This window comes from Zingiber officinale, chromosome 5A (genome assembly GCF_018446385.1).
Source record: "Zingiber officinale cultivar Zhangliang chromosome 5A, Zo_v1.1, whole genome shotgun sequence".
NCBI classification, from domain to species: Eukaryota; Viridiplantae; Streptophyta; class Magnoliopsida; order Zingiberales; family Zingiberaceae; genus Zingiber; species Zingiber officinale.
This window is the reverse complement of record NC_055994.1, coordinates 94,472,176-94,499,535: the sequence shown is the minus strand read 5'-3', so window position 1 is coordinate 94,499,535 and position 27,360 is coordinate 94,472,176. Positions and strand designations below refer to the sequence as shown.

The 27,360-nt window shown below is 38.6% G+C and overlaps 1 protein-coding gene across 3 annotated transcripts; it reads left to right on the top strand.

The window, feature by feature from the left end:
• Window positions 1–5,393: 5,393 nt before the first annotated feature.
• On the top strand, window positions 5,394–21,727 carry LOC121981044 (abscisic acid receptor PYR1-like). Of its 3 annotated transcripts, none has more exons than XR_006111727.1 (3): window positions 5,394–6,233; window positions 6,364–6,401; window positions 18,075–18,226. XR_006111727.1 is itself a non-coding variant. In XM_042533376.1 (2 exons), the coding sequence occupies exon 1, from the start codon at window positions 5,512–5,514 to the stop codon at window positions 6,187–6,189; it is 678 nt and encodes a 225-aa protein (XP_042389310.1). In that variant the 5' UTR covers window positions 5,446–5,511; the 3' UTR covers window positions 6,190–6,233; window positions 6,364–6,417. The 3 variants fall into 3 exon arrangements, 1 of the variants encoding a protein (XP_042389310.1); XR_006111728.1 differs by lacking the exon at window positions 18,075–18,226 and adding an exon at window positions 21,711–21,727 and having other exon boundaries at window positions 5,446–6,233; XM_042533376.1 differs by lacking the exon at window positions 18,075–18,226 and having other exon boundaries at window positions 5,446–6,233; window positions 6,364–6,417.
• The last annotated feature ends 5,633 nt before the right edge of the window (window positions 21,728–27,360 follow it).

Sequence of the window (27,360 nt, the reverse complement as noted above, 5' to 3'; positions counted from 1 at the left end):
CTGCAAATCTACACACTCATATACACATATCAAATAACAAGGGTAAACCTAACTTAAACCCTTTGCCCAAACACCAAAACACATGGTCGCACGAACCATTGGGATTGCTCCAACATCTGGGACTTGGGTGCTAGAACAGGCTTGCTTATAACTCGGTTGATTGGCATGAGAGTCTGGAGGCATGGTGTATGGCCTAAATTCCTTGAAGCATGGAGGCACAATGTATGACCTAGATGTCTTGGAATATGAGCACGAGGGCATGCTTGCTTATTACTCGGTCGAACAGTATGAAAATCTGGGACTGGGCACGAGAGCATGCTCGCTTATAACTAGTCTAGTTGGCACGAGTGTTTGGAGGCACAGTGTATTACCAGAATATCTTGGAGAGTAGAGACAGTGTATGGCCTGAATGCCTTAGAACATGGGTACAATGACATGCTTACTTATAACTCGACCGAGCTACAAGAGAGTCTAGGACTTACGCGCAAGAGTAGACTCACTTATAATTCGACTGATTGGCATGAGAGTCTGGAGACACAATGTATGACCTGATTGCCTTGAGAGTGAAGGCACAGTGTATGACCTGAATGCCTTGGAATATTAGGGTGAGGGCATGCTTGCTTATGACTCGACCAAGCGGTATGAGAGTTTGGGACTTGGGCGCGAGAGCTAGCTCGCTTATAACTCGGTCGGTTGGCACGAGAGTCTGGAGGCACGGTGTATGACCCAAATGCCTTGGAGAGTGGATGCACAGTGTATGACTTAAATGCCTTGGAACATGGGCGCGAAGGCATGCTCGTTTATAACTAGGTCGGTCGGCATAAGAATATAGAGTTTCTACATTGCTAAAAATAAAGATATATTTTGAAATTTAAAATATAAAATTCAAATTTTAGACTTATATGTTGAGTTGGCCTGAGAGAATAATCTCAAGATACCACGCAAGGATGGATGAGCAGCTCGGTATGGCCAAGCTGCCGATTGAATTTACCACTCAGATTTTGATTGTCAATCGGCTCCTACTTGAGGATGCTAATTAGACTTTATGTGTAGATATCGATTGGACGTCTAATCCGAGCGTCTGCTAGGCCCTTCCTACTATGTTTTTAAAGGAGATCGTTGGGAGAAGAGTGAGGATAATCCTTTATTCTCTTCTCCTGACTCAGTCATTCGACGGAGCCTCTTAGCATACTGATGACATTCACTTGTAGCATGATGAGGAGATTGATGGTAGTCACAAAAATGTATGTGTCGTATAGGTAGTGACTGATCCACTTTCCGCATTGCTCTTTCTTCCTAGACTAGCAGAAGATTCGGGCAGGAGTTTCTAGGGAGTACCGAAGGTGGTGGTGGTTTTCAACCAACTTGACCAATAGAAGCTGTAACAGTCACCTCCTTCCGAGCAATCTAGGCTTCCTCTATATTAATGTATTTGATTGCTTTCCCCTGCAGGTCGTCGAAGTCTTTTGGAAGCTTTCTAATGAGGGCACGGAAAAGTTCTCCTTCTGAAAGACCTTAGGAGAAAACGCTTATTAATATCTCGGAAGTGGCGGGCGGAACATCTAACGCCACTTGGTTGAATCGCCTGATGGCAAAATGGTGCAAGAAGACTTTTGCAAAAATCTTTGAAACAACAAATGGACTCAACCAGGAGTCGACTGAACCATCTTTGCCTCGAGCTGGAGAAGGTGGTAAGGAACACTCAACACTTAACGCCATCCGTGTATTGATGAAGGATAACTATGTTTTCAAATTTAAGTAGATGATCTTTTGGGTCGGTTGCTCCTCCATATTCTCCTATCATTAAAGGGAAGAAGTGACTCGGCGGTCTTTCTAAAATTTCTTGAGAGAACGATACACTTATTAGTTCAAGGGGAATACTGGCCATCGACACTTTCTTCTTTCGAAGGTCCTGAGCGGACGTGCCTCCAGAAGATGATATTTGGGGCCTTTTTGCTCGTCACATATCGTCACATGGGGTGTGAAATAGTGCTCTATGATACGCGATCGGGGAGGGAGGTATAGGTGGCAAGCTACTCAAGCTGAGTAGGCGCTTGCACAAAGTCTGCCAAAGGAGTAGGAACTGATTGGAACCCCATTGGGCCTTCCACTCAGATCCCTCGTTCAGTGTGAGGGTCCAATATTGATATAGTAGGGTTTGTTCCGTAAAGGACATCCGGCTATTGCCTCTTGTTGTTATACTAACCTCTGTGCTTGAGTAGCTATTAGCAATTTCAAGTCTTCTTGTGACAAGGTAATGGTAGTAAGTCTTCCAGCCTCTTCCATCTCAGTGTTTCAGATTCAGGTGAAGTTCCCACAAATGATGTCAAATTTGATCCTATCTGAAAGCGAGGGAGATGATGTGTTAGCTACAGGGGCTGGAGGTGACTTCGATATTGACCATGTGAAGATTGTGAGCTGAAGTAAACTGACACCGAGCGAACTTGCATAGCAGAGACAAGAACTGGGAGAAGGAAGCGTTAGTCACCAAGCTAGGGAAGGGATTCCTGGCACAGACACTCTGACGCTCAAATTAGAACATTAGCCAAGTGAAATGGAGAATAAGATGAACAATAGAATAGTAGAACAATGGTACACATTCCTATGTGTGTGTATGTATGGATGTTTCTACATGTAAAATGTACCTAACCAATGGAGATGACTCCCTTTTTATACTGTCTCTCATAACCTCCATAATAATGAGGCAGCGGAGAATGTCTGGTGTTAAAATATGTCAGGTGATGGAGTATATACAACAACCCTCCTCTAAGCAGAGGAAGGTTCAATTGCGTGTATATGCTAGAATAAAGGAATATTCTCTAGTGAGTAGCTATTATTCTCTGACAAGTTGTTACGATTACCTAACAATGTTGTCTCCTAGAGGAGATCCGATCGGTTCTAAGACTGGGCAGATGTAACTGGGAGTCGCGCCTAGGAGAGATGAAGATCTAAACTTGGAGGTTCGACCGACTCTAGTTCCAGGCAAATATATGATGAGAGACTTGTGTTGGGACTTTCGGACCGCAAAAACCACTTTTTGCGTTGCGGAAACCCCGAAGTCTTACCATGGATCCGTGCGAAGATATAAAGTTTTTCATGTACATGTTTCCTATCCTAGATCTACACTAGATCTACAAGAAAGTGAGTATACCTTTGAAGCGAAGTCCTTCGCAAATCCCGCTAGTCTAAGGTTCTTCGGATCTCAAGTGTGTTCAAGTGTACACACCTCTAGAAGTATCCACACGAACAAAAAGGATGGAGAGGAAAAACACTTAGAGTGTGCTAGCACTCTTAAGGTGTTTCGGCCAAGGAGGAGAGGGAGAGTAGAGAAGAAGAAAGGAGGAAGAAGATGGAGTTACACCAAGCACACACAATGCACTAAAGTGGTCGGCCACTTAATGAAAGGGGTTTTATCTGCATGTAATACCAAGAGTCAAGACTCTTGGTATTCCTCATGAGGTGGCATACCATGAAGTAACCTTGATGATGTGACACATCATCATTGACCGGCCCTATGCCAAGTCACCATGACATGACATTTGGTCAAGTCAAGGTCAAGTCAAACTTGACTCTTCATCTTCCCTCTCAAGTCAAACTTAACTTAAATTCTCCCATGGTTGATCAAATCTAACCATTTGATTCGAACCAATTTGATTTAATGAATCTCTATTCATTAAACTAAATTGATTTAATGAGTCATAATCTAAATTAGACTTATTGGACACATGAATCAAATTGAGTCCAACTCAATTAGTTTAATTTGGATTACTCTTGATCCAATTTGGTTCATCACATGAACCTAATCCTCTTGGTTCATCATATGAACCTAATCTCCATCTAATTGCCCTTTGTGTGTGACCCTATAGGTTCTTGTAACGTTGACAATGCTCCTAAACCCATTTAGAAGCATAAGTAATGAGCGGTGTCTAGCAACACATCATTACTACCCAAGTTATAAGAATGTTGAGATCCAATATCACCTTGTGACTACTAATTGTGACCCTCACAATATATGATAATGTCCTTCTATTCTTGACATCTAGATTGATTAAATTGAGGCATAGACCGTGTCATCCTCTAATTAATCTATATCTTGAACTCTAAGTAGACTCACTCTAAACAAATGAGTTCAATATCTCATATTGACTCAATTGGGCATGGTCATACACTTAGTGGTCTCACTCTATCAAGAATGATGATGTCACTCCTGTCATATAGGAGGGATAGATCTCATCTACATCACTCACATCCCTCCGCATAATTTGTTACATACTCAGTAATCGCCTTTATAGTCCACCTAGTTACGGGTGACGTTTGACGAAGCCAAAGTATGTAACTCCTTATGTAAGGAACCATGGTGACTTCAGGTCCAAGGACTGATAGTCATACTAATAGTCACATGAGAAAGTATATGATACTCATATAACGATCCATGATACTTTCTCATGGTGGGCCATTCAGTATACATTCTCCAATGCATACTCATGTATCAACTTGATATCTCTATATCCATGACTTGTGAGATCAAGTCATCGAGTTGACCTACATGCTAGTCTCATCGCATTAACATTGTCCCTGAATGTTAATACTTGATTAGGAATGATTAAGAGTAGTGTTCTCTATATCATCTCACTATCGATTCAACCAATCGATTGATATAGATAAGAACCTTCTACTCAAGGACGCTATTATACTTTGTTATTCGGCACCAATACAAGTAAGTATAATAACCATAAAGAAATGCCTTTATAAACATATAGGAATATGATACATCAAGTTCATACAACAATCATCACATGATTGACTCTAGGACTCTAACTAACAACTTGTACATGAGAATGGGGAGCTGAGCCCCGTATGCCCCGTCAGCTGTATGCTGAGAACTTTACATTGGAAGAGTGGGGGAGTTGGGCCCCGTAAGTTCGACCAGCTCTATGGCCACCCGACCGACTCTATGATCATCTGACCGACTATTTACTGAGAGACTTGCATAGGAGAAGTGGGGAACTAAGCCCCGTATGTCCGGTCGACTATATGGCCTGACCAGCTATATGTTGTGAGACATGCACAGGAGAAGTGAGGAGCTGGATCCCGTATGTTCACCTGGATCTAGGGTCGCCCGAGTTTATATTGGGAGACCTGCTTCTGAGAGGTGATTCGTCCGGATACATACATCCTGGCTTTGACTACTATCTCATCTTAACTTTAACCATCATATTAACTTGACTCTCGACCACACCTTACCTCTAGGGTCACTCACAACGTGTCATATCGCCCCTAAGATATTATACTAAATTATATAACTATTAATACCGAGTACTAAATTTGGAAGTATTTTTCTTAAGTTGGAAGTGGCCAAATTGAAAATTTCCATAAAATAAGACCCCCAAAAACGCCGCCCAATTATTTCCGCCGTCTAGTGCAGAAATAATTAAAAGCAAAGACTTCTATTTATTTTTTATTATTACCAGCCACCGCCTCCGCTTACCCAACTCCCGAGCCGACCGACCCATGGAGAAGGAGGGCGGCGACGGAGCACCATTGCGATCCCCGGCGACGACGGTTCCACCGGCGGAGGAAGAGATCCCGGCGGGCCTTACGCCTGAGGAGTACTCCGATCTGCGTCCCCGAGTGGCATCCCATCATCGGTACCATGTTGACCCGGCACAGTGCTCCTCCCTCCTCGCCCAGCGGATCCGCGCTCCCGCTGACATCGTCTGGTCCGTGGTCCGCCGCTTCGACCGGCCCCAGGCCTACAAGCACTTCATCCGCAGCTGCGCCATCAAGGGCGACGGGGAGATCCGCCCGGGCTGCCTCCGCGAGGTCAGTGTCATCTCCGGCCTGCCGGCCAGTACCAGCACCGAGCGACTCGACGTTCTCGATGAGGCCGGGCGGGTCACCGGCTTCACCATCGTCGGCGGCGAGCACCGCCTCCGCAACTACCGATCCGTCACCACCGTCGACGAGGTGTGCCCCAAGGGCGAGGGGGAGGGCGCGCCCTGGGCGGTGGTCCTGGAATCGTATGTGGTGGACGTGCCGGAGGGGAACACGGAGGAAGACACTCGTCTCTTCGCCGACACCGTCGTCCGCCTCAACCTCCAGAAGCTCGCGTCCCTGGCGGAGGCGATGGCCGCGGCGGAATCCGAGGAGGCCAAAGCCGCCGCGGCGCCGCCGCCCTCGGCGAAGTGAGTTGCCTCCCCGACTCTTGCTTTGGGGTTTCTGATGTGATGTTGGTAAAATTACCAAAACCACCTCCTCATTTTGTTAATTGCAAAGCATGAACACTTATCCAACCAATGTCATTGTTGTTCACTAATCCTTCTTCTTCTTGTTTGTATTGTTCAAAATTGTATCTTGTAAAAGTGATCAGAGCTGGTGCTTATGCTTATGGAGAATGAAAGGTACAATATTTATCCCCATCTCCTCTCATTTATTGCTGTCTAATTGTTGTTGTGACTATTAATTTCAATTCATGTCATGGCTCTTCATAATTGCATTTTTTTCTCCAGTTCCATCCTCTGTTTGTTTTGATCTGGGTGCATTCAGTTCAACTGGTTAAACTAGGAATTCAAGGCCACTTCAATCTACTCAGAATTAGCATATATACTCACTTTGATTGGAATTTAAATTGGTTCAGTAGTGACACTGGCCTAATCTGTTGCCTGATTAGTTAAAAAAATTATCTTTCTCAAATTGTTAATCTATCTATCCTCTTCCTTTAGGGAGATAGGGGCTACCTTTGATATTCTTGTGGATTGTTATTCTTTCTTTCCCTGGTTGAAGCTTTATCTGAGCCCTTCCTTCATCTTAACCTTCCAGTACTGGTCTCTCCTTGTGGGGAAGACCCTTCATCTTCCATTTGAACCAACTGTTGGTTGGCTGATTGAGTTCCCTTGGGCTTTTCCCCCATTTTGTTAGTAGATGAAATATGACGAAGAGCCAGTGCCTTTACAGCAATTGTCACATGAACAAAGTAAGGAAAGGGATCAACTTACAAAAGAATCTAACTTATGATTGTACCAAATTTCTCACTGAATCCAAGTTCTCTCTCACTTGTTATGCCAAACTACTTTCCCTTCTCTAGCAAGTTGTTTCACCAAACAACTCAATAAACTATATGTTGTACCGAAATTTCACCATAAATTGACCTAGATAATATCAATGCACTTAAACATGAGGACTGATTGTCGAGATTGTGAAATCAGTAAGTTTTCAGTCCATCAACAATTTGATAAACAATATTTTTGTTGAAGCTAGAATGTTCATTGCACATTATTCCCACATTGTCCCCTTCAAATCTCCATCTCAGTTTATCATGGCATGAGAATTAGGTCTGTACTCTTAGCATGATGGGTGTGAGGGAGATGTTGAAGTTAGGATAACCCACATCCATTAGTCTTGCATTGTCGAGTGAGATGATTTGTTATGTCTATATCTTAAAAAGGCATTCCTCTTTCAAGTGATTAGTTATGTTGGGATGGAACAAACTCCATTTTGATTAATTTATGTTAAAATCGTAAAATCTAGCCTATATACCCATACTCTCATACATTTTAAATTATGTGGCAAAAAATGATTTGCTCGCCTCCGGTGCCCCCACTCAGACATTTTAAATTATGATTTCATAACTAAAGGAGAGATTGACAAAAGTGGGAAATTGACAACCCATCAAACCACTTCTTGGAATAGTTTGATATATACGATAGGCGGTGGAGAGGCCTAGTTGAATGGTTTTGTTAAAGCCGAGTAGATAGCTCAATCCAACTTAAAATGTCAAGGAATATTTCTTAGTAACTAAATACATTATAAGAATTGAAAGGCTAGTTTCTCCTCTTACATCCTACTCATTTCATCAGTTTGCATATAGATCACCAACTGCCCAATCAAATTTGCCCTATCTTAGTGGAGGGGTGTAAAAGCAAGGTAGATGGAGTGTCAACGTTAAGGGATCTGCGTCTGCACCTGCATCTGCTAAAACAAAAAGCAGTTCAGCGATGGTGACAACCTGACTGGAGATAAGGGGGGAAAAAAGATAGAAAGAAAGGGATAAGGCCGATAAGGGTTATCAGGAATTTAATATGGCAGATAGAAACTTTTTCTAGGTCTTGCAGTGTCACGAAAAGGATCCAAAAGGATTCGGGAAACAAGATCAAAAGCTTCAGCCTATCCCCAAGGGAATCTCTCTGGACCATGCATGCAAAAGCAAAGTTTATTGCATGGCAGAAAAGTTGAGAAAATGAGAAAAATGAAAATACTAATGAACTCCAGGAGACTGTAACTCCCCTTTAACACTACCTGATACATATTCAGGTAATCTTCTGGGAAGAAGCCGGGAATAAGATAAGCTTGTTTATGTTACTTTGAAGTTATCAGTGCCACTGAATACTTCAATGAACTGAATAGATTATGGTAAGGGCCATATTTTCTCAGGTATTCATAATTATTCGATAATATTGAAAATTCCACCAGTGATATAACTGTACTTTTGGCTGTTATATAAGAAGTGGCATCTTGGCAATAAGATAGAGATCTTTGAGGTGTCTTTATATTAAGCAATGTAGGGGAGCACTTTGATAAAGCTGATGAATATTTGGGGTATTTTGTAAATTAACATTGAAAATGATAATAAGGGAAAGGATATGGATGAGAATAAGATGTACTCAAGCTTTGTTTGTATTGAAGAGGATGGAACATTATATACTATTGGATTTAATTTAATTTTATATTATATTTTAATTTTATTTAAATAAATTTTATTATTGTTAATTAAATCTTCTTTATTAGGATCAGACAGAGATGGGATATTTTATGATGGAATATTATATTGTAGATATTTCTTGATTAATAAAATTAGATCAAATGACACTTGCCCGTATGATGATGGGATATTTGCGACATTTCCATCGATAAGATTACTATCCCTATGGATGTTATATGTTGTATACTGTTAGTAACAGTGTGTTTACAAGAGAATGACTTGATGATGTGGTTGCAATCAAATGATGCTCTAGTTTGAGAGAAATGATGAAGATGTGAAGATTATTAATGATGTGATCGGCGAGGAGTGAAGATGACGAGGATGCGAGCCCTAAAACCTTCCACATAATTGACCGCAACTAGAGTCAACTTGTCATAAGCTTGCTGTGAGCTACGGCTAGGTTGCAATCTGCTCACGCCATGGGCTCGTGGTGAAGCCATGGCTGCGAGCTTTTTTTTTTAGTGGACAAGATTAATCCCGGATAACCAATCTTACGGAAGTTTTTGTTTGGTGGATTAAATTGGGAAGGTTTCATAATGGATGACTCATCAATCTAATTTTAGGTCAATTATCCATTAGAGAAATTTGTATGTTATTTTTTAGGCCAATTATCCATTAGAGAAATTCGTATGTTAATTTGCTGAGGTTGAGATTTAATTTTTAGATGCACGAGAAATTGAGAAGATATTTTTTCCTGTTTATGGTAGGCAGTGACACAGGAAAGAAAATGTTTCATCTAATTGAGGGTGAAAGAAACAACTGAATAAAATTGATCCACAAATCAATTTGAAATTGATCCTTTCCCTTTCATGTCAAATAAACAAAGAAAACTATTTATACTTTTTTTTCAATCCATCCATTCCTACTATGTTTTTGATAATTTTAAACTAATTAAATGACTAATTTTTATGTTTTGTTGAGAGATTTACAATATAAAACACGTCTAAGGGATTTTTTTCTTTTTTGTTATATTAAAATTCTCCGTGAATGACCCTTAAGTTTTGACAAAAATATGAGGATGGGCGGCCTTTACCCCTACATGAACGACGCCGTTGATATTATATGAATGGTGTGACACGATTAAAATTATTTTTTTTATTTCTCTCTCATGTATATATAATTTTATTCACTCTCCTATGTTGTAAAAATGTGGAATCGTCACCTTAGCGGCCCCCTGGTCCGGTCCCACAGATATCCAGAGGGGGTAAATTATGGTTAAGTTGGGCAGGAGGGGTGACTGGGGGTCGAGTGGAATTTAAAGCGCAGTAGACCGAGGTTTTACGCCCGTGTACAACTGACGACCCTCGACCCCTGAACCTCCGTTGCAAGCGTCAGGCATCCTTCCAGCTGATTCAGCCCGTGGGACACACACACAATTATTCACTCTCCTATGTGGTAGTGGTAATGCTGGTTTTTATAAATCAGTATTAAGGTATAGTTGATTTTTAAAGATCATCTTCAATATGCTAGCTTTTAAAGACCAACGTCAGCATGTTAATGTTGGTTTATACAACTAGTCAACAGATGCTGATCTTAAAAAGCGGCACCAACAATAGTACTGGTTTACGCAAACCAACATCAATAATAATACTAGTTTATACAAATCAACATCAATAGTAGTACTAGTTTGCACAAACCAGTACCGATGTGATTGGTGTTGGTTTACATAAACTAATATTAACGTTATGCTGGTTTGTACAATTGGTCTTTAAAGACCAACACCAACATGGTGCAAATCAGCATCAACTTTGGGTGTTGATATGTAAAAATCAACACCATGTTGATACTGATTTGTACAAATCAACACCAACATGTTGTTGATTTTCATAACTGGTCTTTAGTTTAAATCAACACCAACATGGTGTTGATTTTCATAACTAGTCTTTAGTTTAAAAATCATCACCAACAGTGGTGCTAGTTTGCACAAACTAGCACCAGTAGTTGGTGTTGGTATGCACATTGGTGCTACTTTGCACAAACCAACACCAGTAGTTGGTGCTGATCTTTAAATATCAGTTCTACTTTAGTATTATTTTGTAAAAACCAACATCACCTTGCAGGTAGGAAATAGACTTGCATGTAGGAGAAAGAAGAGAGATGCATATAGATGTGAGAGGAAAATAAAAAAAATCAGTTTTAGTCGCGTCAGATCATCCACGTTGGATGTCGCCCACCATCGCTCAAGTAAGAGTGGTTGTGCATGACTGTGCATGACGCTCGACTCCTGTCAGCGTGCCTCACCCCCGTCACACATGTCGCACTTGCCTGCTACCACCAGTTGCCCACCCGGCCGCCTACTCTGACCCAAACTGTAACATGGGGGAAGTTGAATCCAGGGGATCGTGATTGGATTCTGACCACGATCGCAGTCAAAATCCTACCATTGTTGGACCTCGACCAGTTCGCAGTCAGATTGCGGCCAGAATTTGACTACAATTGGTCGGGATTCTAGTTGTGATTTCGTCGGAGCCGAACCCTGAGCGGTTCGTGGTCGGATTGTATCTGTAATCCGACCACAATTGCTCATGATTCGGTTGCGTCACTAGCGGTCGTGATCGCGACTAGATTCCGACAAGATTTCGTTCGGGATTCTAGCTGTGGTCTAACCGGAGCCGAACCCCAACCAGTTTACGGCCTGATTACTGGGGTCTGGCCTGGGGAGATTTGCCGGCATCTAATGACAACTAACGGCGAGGTGTAAGCGAGAAAATGTTGAATTTTAAAAAAGAAAAGAAAAGAAAATCAGACACGCGTGCCACATTGGCCCGGCACGCACAAGTGCGTAAATGGAGTCGCGTAGTATAACAAATTTGTGTGTGTATATATAGTGCTCAACTCGTCGTTCGTGCATGTTTCCGTGATTGAGACAACTCGAGGTGCCTCAAACATTTAAGGTCTCAGTCGTAGAAATACGGTGTGTGTGTGTGTGTATATATATATATATATATATATATATATATATGAGCCGCATTTAGAGTTTGAATTATAGTATAAAAACAAATATACAGTGTTCATACGATGAGAATCATAAGGTAAATAAGGTATCAAGAGTTCACCCTACTTACTTTATAATATTCACCTTATAAGCACCTTGTATAATTTTTTTCTTTATTTTTTTTTTTAGAAGTTAGAGTTTAGAATCCAGCGTTTAGTGTGTATATATATATACCCTTATATGGACGACCATGAGTGATAGTATACGTGGCATGGTGATGCGGTATTAACTTGATTTTTTTTAATCTCTCTCTTCATTCACGCAACTTATTTGTTCTCGTCCTTCACTACCTCTTTTTCCTAAAACGAAAGTCATAAACCCTCTTCGGCGCTCATTTGCTCCTCTCTTCCTCCACTTCCAACCCTAGATATAGATCATCTTCTTCAACTCTCAACTCGCGCCAAGTAAGTTAGGATTTTCGCTCACAACTAAACAGTTGGTTATCTCCCTCCTCTCCTTTTTCTACTCATGTCTCAAAATCTACATTCCATATCGACTTTATGAACTCCAATTGTTGATTTTTAAGTTTCCAGCACAAATGTTGAGTTGGTTTTCTTTCAAAACTAGCACCAATGTGGTAGTTTTAAAGGGCCAACACAAGCATTGAGCTACTTTTCTTTCAAAACCAGCACCTACGTGATGTTGGTCTTTCAAAACCACCACCACGTTAGTGCTGATTTTCTTTTAAAATCAGCACTGACCAACATTACATTGGTGTTGGTCTTTCAAAACCAGCATCATATTAGTGCTGATCTTTCAAAACCAGCACCAACTACCAACAACGACCAAAACCACATTGGTGTTGATCTTTCAAAACTAGCACCAACTACTAGCACCACATTGATGCTGGTCCTTTAAAATCAGCACCAACTTAGTGCTATTTTTAAAAAATTAACACCACATTAGTGTTGATTTTTTAAAACTAGTATCAATATAGTGGTGATTTTTTTTTAAAAAAAAGACAATATATCCAAAGCAACAAAACCATTACATATGAAACTACCAAATAACACTTAAAATTTTAGCTTCTATGCCCTACTATCAATCAACTACAAAATTAACTATGAAACATGGTGAAAAATCAACTACAATATTGGTGTTGGTTTTGCAAAACTATCAATACGACGTTGGTGCCAATTTTTGAAAAACAGCATCAACGTACCTAATATTACAAAGTAATTTTTTTTTTGGATTTTGCATCATTATTATTATTATCATAATCATTTTGTAATTTACAATGACTTCTACAGTATTCTTCTCTTTCTTGGCTGAACAAAGAAATTTACAGGAATACTACATTTTGCATGAGATTCTGATTGCGGTGAGCTTCAAGAATCATGCAAGAAAATTGTTGCTTGACTTATAACTATCCAGTAACTGATATACTATTTGTGCTCCTACTAGTACTATTGCTCGATTTTTTGAATCAGACATTCTACATTAATGGCAGAAAATCTCTGTGGTGATCAGCTATATATTCCCTAAGTTGATGATGATTGAAAGCTAAAATTTGGGATGAAATTTGCATCACTGGAGGAGGTATTTTCATTCTATAATCAATATGCATGAGAAGCCGGATTTAGCGCAAGAATAAGCAATAGCCAAAAAAATAAGAAAACTAATGAAGTAGATTGGAAAATTTTATATACTTTAAAGGGCATACATGTGTTCAACGGAATATGTAGACACAAGGTGAAAAAAATCAAAAAGACAAGAGTACGTGGCGAAGTTAGAACTGGATACAAGTCAAATATTTCATTAGTGAAGGAACAAACTTGATCTAATTGGGCTATCACTAATTTCATTGAAAGTCATAATCATCTACTCTCATCTTCGACAAAAGTGTATTTGCTACGCTCACATCTTAGTCTTTCAGTAGCAAAGAAAGCATTGACTCAACAATTTCAAAGGCTAATGTGCCGGCCTATCAACAAGATTATTGAATATAGAGTATGGAGGCTCTGACCATGTAGGTTGCACAGAAAGAGTATTAGAAACTTCGAGAAAGAGCTAAAGGATAAACAAAAGAGTATCGATGCTAAAACACTAATTGAGTTATTTGCCTGAGAAAGAGAAAGAATAAAGTTTTTCTTTAATTATGATACTGATTCAAATACAAATTTGGTAGGTATGTTTAGGCGGATTATGTATCAAGGAGGACATATCATGTATTTTGTGATGTAATCGTATTTGATATGACATATAACACTAACAAATATAGATTAATTTTGGCATCATTTGTAGGAGTTAATCATCATCAGACAATTATTTTTTGTTGTGGGTTTCTAAATGATAAAAAAATTCAGTCTTTTGTTTGGTTGCTTAAGAAGTTCATAGAAGTCATGTCTAAAGGTGCACCAAACGTGATCATCACTGATTGAGATCTTGCTATGATGAAAGTTATTGCCCAAGTTTTTCCTCAAACAATCCATTAATATTATTTGTGGCATATGCTGAACAAATTCTCAGATAAATTACACCATTTGACTTTTTGAAACCATTATCTAAGATTAAAGAATTTCATTACAAATTCTACAACACCGGATGAATTTGAGAAGTCATGGCAAAAGGTTACCAAATGTGTTAACTTAAAAAAAAATGATTAGTTGTCGTTGATATATGAATTGCGACACAAGTGGACGCCAGTTTATTTTAGGCATATATTTTCTGTTAGAATGTCAAATAGTAAGAGATCTGAGAGCGCACATTTTTTTCACAAGGTATGTCTCAAATAAGAACTCATTAATGGATTTTATCACCTGTTTCAATAGGGTATTAAAACACCAAAGACACAATGAGTTAGTTACGAATCATATTAATATGAATGAGCAACCTAAGATTAAGATAAGTTAGCCAATAGAAATTCAAATGGTTAAGTTGTACAAAAAAAAATATGGCTAGAGTTTCAAAGTGAAATTAGTGACAGTCATGGTTATTGTGTACAACAATCATCTACATTAATTGACTCAGTGATTTGCCATGTGGTGAATTTTTAAAGTTGTTCTTCTTCCAAACCAAGAGTGCTCACACATCACCAATAGAGGGACTACATATCCTATAGTTGTATGAAATTTGAGTTCGAGGGTATTTCATATAGGCATATGTTAGTTTATTTTCATACCAATCAAGTGTTTTATTTGTCTAATAAGTATATATACTCAAACGATAGGCATGAGATGCAAAGGTTGGTACTAGTTTTTCTTTAAGGAAGGATAATATAATCAATGATCCAGAAAAATTTTTGATGACAAGACACTCAAGATTATCCTTTAAAGCTTCAATATTAATTGATAATTCATCTTTAATAGATAAGGGTACAAATTTCTTGGATCAATTAGTAGATTGTATCTATAGCAAAATTCAAGAGATGAATATTAGTAAAATATGTGGTAATGAAAGTCAAAGAAAAAAAAAATCCATGGATGAGATCTTTGGTATTGTTGATGTTGGGATGTATACTATAAGCTTACCTTTTGTATGAACATCTGTTTTGAAATATTTTGAAATGAGAATCACTTTGGTCAAATGTTTGCATTTTATATTTATATATATGTCAATGCAGTTGTCCATTTAATTTATATTGTAGATAACATGATGTGTGGTGTCACACAGAAGATCATGTTATCGGTTCCTTATAAATTATAAATAGTAGCTCACAACCAAGATAGATTGGAGCAAACTATTGGAACGGTTGTAGTGTAATTTGGTATTAGTCTGTCTTGACTATAAAATTACACTAGTACACTATGTGTGTATTGAGTAGGACCGTTTGAGGTTGTTCGATTTATACTGACTATATAAAAGAACAGAACCTCTGTTATTATAGATGTGCGTTCTCTTAATCCCCATATAATAACAAGCACGTATACTTAGTATTTTTTTCTTTAACTTATCAATGAGTGAGATTTATTCGTTAAATCAATAGGCCCGATGAGTTGGGAGATAATATTATTTATATGGTGTGTTGTTGATTATAGAAGGAATTTGTGCCCTAATTATTTAGGTTGATGGTGTCCCCTTGAGGAGCTCATAAGGATTATCATATACACCCTGCAGGTGGACTTAGTTCGGCATGATAATAAAGTTGAGAGGTACTACTCTTGGAATCAGATGTTAATTAATTGGGTTGTCAGTAACTCAATTAATTAACGAACATACGATATCTTAAACACGGGGAGATTAACGCACTCATAATAAGAAGGAGCCCATATTGTAATATGGGATTGGTGCGGTAGTTCAATAATAACCCTTTAGTGGTATGAGTTATTATTGATGGACTTGGGTTGGGTGTTCGGGCCAAACACAGGAAGCCCAAGCCCATCAGGAGGCCTAAACCAATTCCTCCTCTAGGTCACTATTGTAGTCTCTATATAAAGCTTTGCATCCACCCATCCATAACTTGGTTTGGTTTAATTGGGTTTGGTCTAACTTGGTTTGGTTTAACTTAACTTGGTTTGATTTAACTTAACTTGGTTTGATTTAACTTGGTTTGATTTAACTGGGTTATAGAAAGAAAGATTTTTTCTAAACAGAATTCGATTTAGAAAGAGATTTTTTCTAAACAGAATTCTGTTATTTTTTCTTTCTTTGTAACCGACGGCAAGCCTATAAAAAGGAGTAGGTGGTGGCCCCTAAAACCTAATTTTTTTCTCTTCTCCTCCTTGTGGTCGGCGTCCCTCTTCCCTTGCTAGGGTCGGCGGCACACAATTCCCACAAGCCTCCTCCATCTTCCTAAGGGTTGGCGCCCCCTCATCTCTCCTTCCTTAGGGTTGGCGCCCCTTCCTTGCTAGGGGTCGGCGGCTCTTGCTTATCCTCCTTGATAGGCGGCGACTTGGACAAGAGGAAGAAGAAGAGAAGGAAGAAGATTAGAAGGTGCCCCATCCTAGAGCCACCTTTTGTAGCCGGCGATTTGAAAACCGAGAAGAGGAGGGTGGTGTTGCTTGGTAGATCATCGCCCACACGATGTCCAAGAAGAGGAGAGGAATACGGCAGAAGATCAAGAGGTTTTTAACTATAAAGAAAAGGTACAACTAGTTCTTTAATTCCGCTGCGTAATTAGTTTAAGTTTTCTTTGTATCGATTTTGAATACTAACACAAGAGGCCAGCGATCTTGTACTTCGATCAAGGTGTGCTTTGATCCGTCAAGGACTTGCTTGATTGATCAAACACATGTTTGATCGAACATGTGGGTTATTAGGAATAGTTCTGTACTTGTACAATTTTTGTACAGGGAAATTTAAACAGAACGGAATTCTAGCATCTTCAGTTGATTCATCTTTAGTAAGAACAAAGAGATGTGAGAAGAGACTGAAATCATCTAAAGAGAAATCAACCTCAAAATTTAGGCTATGTCGTGGATGCGAGCTTCGAGGTGTGTTACATGACAAGCGCAACTGTCCAATTTTGCAGCAAGGGTTTGCGTCAATTAATTCTACATTTGTATTATAATTTTAATTCTCAATCAATTAGTTTTATTAATTTTTGTAATTATGAGGATGTGTTGATTTTAAGATCAATTATTGATAATCAAAATGTAACAAGTGATGACGACACATATGAAGAAGATTTACCATATATAGTCGATATTATCAAAGTTTTTTTTATTAAATTTTAGTGGTTGATTAAGAAATTTAAGTTAGTAATTGTCATTATTGTTGTAGGTTCAAACAACATCTTTAGGATGAATAAAGGTTTAGTATCTTTCTTGTATTTGTATTCTTGATTTTGATATTGCTACATCATCTATGTTATTTGTATTCTTCAACATGCTTACCAATAAAAGGTTTCATTAACTAAATTATAACTTAAGAATGGTGACGTAACTACTTTTAATTTTTGTCTAGATGAATTAAAGTTCATATCTTGTAAAGATTTAGAAAGCTGATGAGAATGAGGACCTACAGTTGCATGTTGTTATATCTTGTTCGCCAATCACAATGTTAGATTTCAACTCTATATTTAAAATATTTTATATTCCATTTAATAGTTATAAGTTATTGCTAGTTATATTTCACAAATTGAAATATATTATGATTTTTTCTATATGCTATCTATCCTGAATCTGAGTTTGTTTCAGTTAGATAGGATTGCTAACTTATTTTGTTCATACAAAAATAGAACATTCTCAAGTTTTATGATTACACAAAAAAATAAATCTTTTACTAGTTTAGAAGTATATTGGTTTAAGCCTTTTATGATTTATTTTATTGTATCCGAATATAAATATTTCCATGCTCACAAAGGATATAGACTTGGAAAATTCATTCTGTATAAACCAACGTGGTTATTACAATTTGCTTATATTGATTTGCATCACACAGGTTTATATATGAGGACTGGACATGCCTCATACCCCAGCCAATTTGAAGTTCCCTTAGTATTGGGAATAGGAATGCTTCCTTAATCTACAACTATGTGAGACAACGCATTTGGCTTGTTTGGCCTATGTAGACAATTTCCAAATATGAATTGGAATTTGTAATTCTTGGATGATATCATATATCTATCATATTTTTAACAAAAGTTTACATTTGTTTATGAAACTCGGTTCTACATGTGAATTATATCAATATTGACAATAAAATGATATGATTGGATAGAAGTCATTAATGCTGTCATTCATAAAAAATGATCTAGCAATTGAAACAAAATATTGAGATTGAAGAACCCAAGAGGCAACGTTGTTGTTGCTTTTGCAAGAGCAACACCAACATGGTGGTACATTTGCAAGATCAGCACCAATGTCCATGTCACTTGGCAAGTGACAATAGATTCTTATGTGAGTCTTAGAACCATGATTGGAGGGCATGTATATATTCTATACACTCACTCCTTCTATCACATACCAAAATTTTAAAAATCCAAGGTCGCTAGCTCAATCAATGGGTTTCGGTCAAAATCCATTGATGGACCCAAAAGACTCTGATCGGATCCATTCCAAGACATGTGGGTTCATATAAATCATAAGAGTCTGAGTTTGCTCTCATTTACTTTTTTTAGTAATTCCTAGCATTGTTCCAAACGATTTACATCTTTATATACATTGTGGTGTTGATATGAGAAGATCAGCATCACGTTGGTGTTGATCTTCGGAAACCAACACCAAGCTTGGTGATCGGAAGTCAAGATTATGTTGGTGTTGCTTTTGCAAGAGTGACACCAACGTGATGTTACTTTTGTAAGATCAACACCAATGTCTGTGTCACTTTGCACGCGGCAATAGATTATTGTGTGAGTCTCAAAACCATAGTTGAAGAGCATATATATATATATATATATATATATATATATATATATATATATATATATATATATATATATATATATTCTATACACTCATCCCTTCCATCTCACACCAAAATTTCAAAAATTCAAGGGCACTAGGTCAATCAATGGGTTTCGATCAAAATACATTGATAGACCTAGAGGATTCTAATCGGACTCATTCTAAGACATATGGGTCACATGAGTCTGAATATGCCCTCATTTACTCTTTTTAGTGTTTCTAGCGTTGTTCTAAATGATTTGCATCTTTATGTACATTGTGGTATGGTCTAAGAAGATCAGCACCACATTAGTGATGATCTTCGAAACCCAGCACCAAGCTTGGTGATCATAAGTCAAGGTCACGTTGGTACTGCTTTTGCAAGAGCAACACCAATGTGGTGCTGCTTTTGCAAGATCAATACCAACATTTGTGTCACTTACCACACGACCATAACTTCATGTGGGAGTCTAAGAACTATGCTTGGAGGGAATATATACATTCTATACACTCATCCCTTCCATCCCAATTAAAAATTTTAGAAATTTAATGGTCCTAGGTCAATCAATGGATTTCAGTCAAAACTCATTGATGGACCTTGAGGATTCTGATCGGACTCATTCCAAGACTTATGAGTTCATATGGGTCATAGAAGTCCAAATATGCCCTTATTTACTCTTTTTAGACCTTCCTTGTGTTGTTCCAAACTATTTGAATCTTTATGTACATTGTGGTGCTAGTCTGAGAAGATCAACACTACATTGGTACTACTAACAAGCTCTAAACCATAATAATAATTTAATGATCACTTATATAATTTAAAAATATTGAATTTATGGATACTCATCAATTAATTAATGGTGACCTACCTAATTTGGTTGATTGATTCATGACTTATCCCCTCAAGGTAGTGCAGTGGTTGAAGTATGGGGTGTTGTCACATGAAGTCTTGGAGTTGAAACTCGGAGCGTCCCCCATACCTTGGTCATTTACACTAAAGACTAGTAACCACCCGTGATTTAACTCTTCTGTGTTGGTCCAGGGACAAGTTGGCGAGGGTATTGGAAGCGAGTGAATCACCTTTCGCCACATGATTGATCCGTGACTTCGATACAATGATCACTCATAGCTGTCATAAAGCATACGACCACTCATACCTATCATAAATCATGGCACGTGAATACTGGCAAAATCCGATTTTATCAGAAGGGCAACTGTGAGCTCGTTATATACCTATTCTAGATTGAATAGTTATAGCGCCTCTGTTTTCTTATGAAACAGAGGGAGCCTTCTTTCATGACATTCAAAGGTAAACGAACAGCATAACTATGGATTGTCATCATCTTCCCGACGCCACCTTCGTCATTCCTTTCATTGTATCCAATATCTTTGTCCGAAATCTTGTAGTATTTCTTCCTCCCAAAGCGGTCATGTTGCCTTGTAGTATTTGTTTAGCAAGCTTCTGGTTTTTGTCTTTCCTCTCATGGGAGACTTTTTTATCACAAACCTTTCTTTTTATGTAGTTAGTGATGGTCCTAGATGCTCTAACTTGGATATTTTGACATCCTTATGTAGTTGAACTATTACACCCTCATGTTACCTTTTTCATATATAACATTGTCCATATCTTTTTTCACCTCTTCAACGTGATTAAGAAGTTGTTGATTTTCTTTTTCCTTCTCAAACATGATGTAGGAGCAGTCTCTTTTAACCTCATCCACACATTGAAGAAGATCTTTAATTTATTTATCCTTTTAAGAGATTATAAGGTCTTTTTCTTGGCAATTTATGCAAGTTTATTTTTCAAAGTTGTGCTGTGAAGTATTAGAGAACTGGTGTGAGGCTGATACAACAACATTTTTAGTTTGTTGAGTTGGTGGAGCAATTTCTGATAACAAATAGGCATTTGACTTTGCTGGAATCAAGTTAATCAGCACATAATCCGGCGACAGATGGTCTATCATCCTTTTAACATTGCTTATGTGAGAGGGAGATTGTCCATCTCAACAATTTGGGATACACATTCGGCTGTTGTGGATTCATGATAAGGACATGCTCATACATCCACACCTACAACATGATGATAATATGTAAACAAAATAATAATAGTAATACTATGAAAAAACATTCTAACTTACCGCCAATAAAATTGGAAATCCCTTCAGTATGGGAAACGATGTCATACCAACTAGTGTCTATGGTTTTGGCCTCGATGTTACTACCAACCCAATTGACTCTATTTGAAGAGTTACATAACTATAGAGCGCATGACACTAGTTATACTGCCTAGATTGTCAAAATCATCTCGGCAGTCTATTAGCGATAGCACAAGTAACTTAGGAATGCTGCTAGTAGTCGGAAAAAAAACACATACAAAAAATATAAAATAATTAGCTAGCAATACAACTTGTCAGATATTGGATTTTTTAGGGGATCATGAACTCCTTATAAGTTTTTCCGGCTCCTTGCATGTACAACTTTTATCCTTGAAATACTGCAAATACAATGGTCTGGAGGCATCATCTGATTCCATTGGTACTGGTTCACCTTAGTCGAGTAACCCAAGAATGATCGTCACATTAGTCTTTGTAAAGTTCAATTTTTTCACCCCATGAAAAATGAAGGTCTTTTGCTCAGCATCCCAATTATTAAACATATTTTGAACAGGACATCTAATATATGGATTCAACAGGATGTCCAAAACCCAAGCAAAGGGGAGCTTCGGATCAACTCTGTTTGTTCAATACTTGGGGGCACAGATGCAATCAATTTTCTGAATTGGGAAATGTTGATTTTCCAATCCATTCTCTTCATGCGGCCTCTCATAAGACGGCTGGTTCAAGCAACTACTGCATTAGATGAATCTGAAGACATCTCGAACTGTAAAATCATAAATAACTAGTGATTATGTTGTATATAGAACATGAGAGTCCAAGTTTTAATGCAAAGACTTCCTAAACTCTTAGACTTAGATTTAGGAAATGAATAGCAAACCCTATACTCCTATCGACATAAACCCTAATCCACCAATATTAGAAAATATATTGAAAAACATAGGATACACCATCAATGAAATCAAACTAAAGTAGCATAGAAGTTTGAAGGAGAGTCAGGAGACACTCAAGACGAAGACCACCAAATTTTAGTGTTGTGACAGACACTTCAAGAAAAACAACACGTTGGTGCTATTCTTTATGAAGTTAACGGGTTGGGTTATGGATCGAGTATTTATGAAGTTAATGGATTGGGTATGAAGTTAACGACCCTGGTGTTGATCCCCTAAGAACATCACCATGTTGGTGCTGGTATTTCAAAATTAGCACCACATCGGTGCTGATTTTTCAAAATCGGTGCCATGTTGATATTGATCTTTCAAAATAAAAAAATAAATAATATTAGAAATAAATAATTTTATTAGTAAAAATTTAAAAAGGATAATTTTGCATGTGGTCAAATAATATTTTCGCAATCAAAAATTCAAAATCATTCAATTAGGTCTTGTAGCAATAATATTATTATTTTTATTAGTTGAATTTTAAAGGACAATGAGAAAGTATTATTATAAAAAGAATAAAATTTACAGAAAATTAATAGTAAATAGTTAAAATATTTTTAATTTTATATAGTATTTTATTAAAAAAGCATCAATTACTAATAAATATATTTAATAAATAAATTACAATGAGGGAGAAGAAAGAAACATAACATGATAAAATTTATAATTAACATCATCTGTCGAAGAGTGTTATCATAATTCAAAGCGTTGCATAACATTCCACTATTTTGCTTATGTTTTCGAGGGGGTAAGGTAGCTTTTCCTTATAGTAACTTCCCATCACGAATGGACAAGACTTTCATAGTTTCTTTATAAATGTATATCCAAGACCTTCTTCCACATCCACTTCTTAACGTTTTATTTATTCACATCTCTTCTACGCCTCACTCATTTCATTGTTTGTGTGGATGCATGGCACAAAATAGTAGACAGACGAGACCTTGCGAGGGGGGCGTTAAAATACCCTTGTCTTTGGAGGAAACCTCTTCGAATTCCTAGTGATATCTTACTATTCTTTTCTTTACCATCTAACCAATTTATTTTGTTCGCGACGCATACATTTGGTTTCTGAATCTTATGCTCAATCTAGATATGTTAAATGAAATAGGATCTCTAACCAAAAGCCTGAACAAGAGGTGGATCGACTCGTATAATGTTCTTAACGTAGGAAAGAGACCAGGCAGGAAGGGAACTAAATACTGCCTTGGGTATGGAGAGAGTACTCAAAGCAAAATTTGATTTTCTAGGCCAAATTGATTTGAGGAGCTGGCACTAGAAGATGCTGTTAACTAGAGGACCAAAGTCGGCAAAATGGTTGAGCTAAGCCAAAGTCAAATAGTAAGTATAATCAGAGGATCAGTCACATTAAGGAAAAGATGTATCATCCCATTTGGATAACGGTAGAAAATGATGGCTCAAATCATAATAAGGGTTAGGAGCTCCCCTTTGGAGTATGTTCAATGCATGACAATTTTGTCATAACCGAAAATGTGAAAATGATAATTTTGTCTGTAAATTTTATTTTGTTTATAATAATACTCTCTCATTGTCCTTTAAAATTCTACTAATATAATTAATAATATTATTGCTATGTGACCTAATTGATCATCGATTTCGAATTTTCGATTACGAAAATATTATTTCACCACGTATAAAATTGTCCTTTTATAATTTTACTAAAAAAATATTTGTTTCTAATATTATTTGTTTTTTTTATTTAGTGAGAGCAGCACCAACGTGGTGCCGAACTTACAAAACTAGCACCAACGTAATGTTAGTATCTTCTCATACCAGCATCACAATATACATAAAGATACAAATCATTTGGAACAATGCTAGGAAACACTAAAAAGAATAAATAAAAGCATATTCAAACTCATGTGATACATATGAACTCATAGGACTTGGAATGAGTCTAATCATAGTCCTTTAGGTTCATCAATGAGTTTTGATTGAAATCCATTGATTGACCTAAGAGCCTTAGATTTCTGAAATTTTGGTATGTAATGGAAGGGGTGAGTGTATAAAATGTGTATATGTCCTCCAACCATAGTTATGAGACTATAGCACAACAATACATGGTTGCATGTCAAGTGACACAAATGTTGGTGCTGCTCTTACAAAACCAGCACCAACATGGTGTTGCTCTTGCAAAAACATAACCACATTGGTGTTGGTCTTGCAAAAGTAGCACCAACGTGGCCTTGGTTTCTCATCACCAGGTTTGGTGCTGGTTTCCTAAGATAAGCACCAACGTAGTTCTAATCTTCTCAGACCAGCACTACAATGTACAAAAAGATTCAAATTATTTGGAGCAATACTGGGAATGCCTAAAAAGAGTAAAAGAGGGCATATTTGGACTCCTGTGACCCATATAAATCCATAAGTCTTGGAACGGGTCCAATCAGAATCCTCTAGGTCCATTCGAAACCCATTGATTGACCTGGGGGTCTTGGATTTCTAAAATTTTAGTATGGGATGGAAGGGATGAGTGTATAGAATACATATATGTCCTCCAATCATAGTTCTGAGACTCACACAAGAATCTATAGTCACCTGACATGTGCTACTCTTACAAAACCAGCACCACGTTGATGTTGCTCCTGCAAAAATAGCACCAACATGGTCTTGGCTTCTCATCACCAAGCTTAGTGCTGGTTTCCAAAGATTAGCATGTGGTGCTAATCTTCTCTAACCAGCACCATAATGTAGAAAAAGATTCAAATCATTTGAACCAACATTGGAAAGGCCTAAAATGAGTAAATGAGGGCATATTTGGACTCCTGTGACTCATATGAACCTATAGGTCTTGGAATGGATCCGATCGAAATCCTCTAGGTCGATCAATGGATTTGACAGAAACTCATTAATTGACTTAGGGACTTTGGATTTCTAAAATTTCAGTACGGGATGGAAGGGGTGAGTGTATAAAATGTATATATGACTTCCAACCATGGTTTTAACATTCACACAAGAATCTATGGTCGCGTGTCAGGTGGCATAGATGTTGGTGCTTCTCTTGCAAAACTGGCACCACGTTGGTGTTGTTCTTGCAAAAGCAGCACCAACGTGGCCTTAGCTTCTCATCACCAAGCTTGGCGCTGGTCTCTGAAGATCAGCAACAATGTGGTGTTGATCTTCTCATACCAACACCAAAATGTAAAAAAAGATTCAAATTGTTTGGACCTACACTATGAAGGCCTAAAAAGAGTAAATAAGGACATATTTAAACTCCTGTGAGCCATGTGAACCCATAGGTCTTGGAATGGATCCGATTGTAATCCTCTAAATCCATTAATGGGTTTTGATCGAAATCCATTGATTGAACTAGGGGTCTTAGATTTATGAAATTTTGGTATGGAATAGAAGGGGTGGGTGTATAGAATGTATATATGCCCTCCAACCATTGTTCTGAGACTCACACAAGAATTTATGTTTGTGTGCCATGTGATACGGACTTTGGTGCTACTATTGCAAAACCAACACCAACGTGGTGCTGCTCTTGCGAAAGCAGAACCACGTTGGTACTTGTCTTGCAAAAGTAGCACCAACATGGCCTTGACTTCTCATCACCAAGCTTGGTGCTGGTTTCTGAAGGTCAACACCAATATAGTTCTGATCTTCTTAGACAAGCACCACAATATACAAAAAAATTCAAACTGTTTGAACCAACTCTGAGAATGCCTAAAAATGAGGGCATATTTGAACTCTTGTGAGTCATGTGAACCCATAGGACTTAGAATGGGTCCGATCGGAGTCTTCTAGGTCCATCAATTTGTTGGTGCAACCTTAGGTCAAGGTTGACCTAGTTGACCTGACTCGAGTTGACCTGACTCGAGTTGTATTTTGATGTTTGACGAGAATAGAAAAGCTCTATTCTGATGTTTGACGAGAGTAGAAAAGTTGTATTCTGATGTTTGACAGAATACAAACTTGGGAGATTGTGGGTGTAATCTTTGGTCAAGGTTGACCTGGTTGACCCGAGGTGAGTCGACCTGATTCGGAAAATCCTGGTGAGTGAAGCCAGGTGAAAGTCCTGGTGAGTGAAGCCAGGCAAGGGAAAGTCCTGGGAGTGAAGTCAGGCAGTTGGAAAGTCCTGGTGAGTGAAGCCAGACAGTTGGAAAGTCCTGGTGAGTGAAGCCAGGCAAGGGAAATCCAGATAGGTCAAGGTTGACCAGACATCTGGTGAAAAGTCCAAGTATGGAGACTTGGCACGTGAAAAGTCCAAGTATGGAGATTTGGCACGGGAAAAGTCCAAGTATGGAGACTTGGCACGGAAAAGTCCAAGCAGGGAGCTTGGCACGGGAAAAGTCCAAGTATGGAGACTTGGCATGGAAAAGTCCAAGCAGGGAGCTTGGCACAGGAAAAGTCCAAGTATGGAGACTTGGCACGGAAAAGTCCTAGCAAGGAGCTTGGCACGGGAAAAGTCCAAGTATGGAGACTTGGCACGGGAGAAGTCCAAGTATGGAAGCTTGGCATGGGAAGTCGGAGAGGGCTCGGCAGCTCGTTCTCCGGACTAGGTCAGAGAGGGCTTGGGAGCTCGTTCTCTGGACCAGACGAAGTCGGAGAGGGCTCGGCAGCTCGTTCTCCGGACTAGGTCAGAGAGGGCTCGGTAGCTCGTTCTCTGGACCGAACGAAGTCGGAGAGGGCTCGGTAGCTCGTTCTCCGGACTAGGTTGGGTTTAGGGCTGGGAGCTCTAAACCTGGATCGGTCTGGTGACCGATCCATGATCTGTTGATTGGTGATCGGTGCGGTGACGATCGGTAATAACGATGTGTTTCGCGTGAATTACAGATTGGTGCGATGGCCGATCGAGCGAAGATCGAGAGAAGAAGAGGGGATCGGTGCGTGAACCGATCCACGATTCTGATCGGTCCACGACCGATCAGAGGCGAAACCGAGAGAGTTGGGATCGATCTGGGGACCGATCAGCCTAAGGCATGATCGGTCCCAAGACCGATCAGGATATGGTGTGCTGATCGGTCCAGCCCTAGCCGTTGCGACACACTAGTTTATCTGTCTTCTTCTTCGCAGGTTATATATCAAGGTCGAGGGCCTCTACAGAACAACTCTTCTTACCTAGCTGACTTGAGCTTTCTTGAGCTCGCTTTGAAGCTTGGCGTGAGCTTCGTCTGGGTTTGCTTTCTAGGCGCTTGGGAGCTGCTGCTTCATCAACGGACTCCGACGAGAAGGCAAGCAAGTGTGTTTACAATTTCTATTGTTCTTGTTTGTTTCCTCTATTGTTGTACTTCTCTGTTTTGCTGTTGCAAAGACTTTGTGGTGAGGT

Bases quoted from the DNA above. Each gene is read 5' to 3' on its own strand.
- LOC121981044 (XM_042533376.1), top strand. From the start codon at position 5,512: ATGGAGAAGGAGGGCGGCGACGGAGCACCATTGCGATCCCCGGCGACG.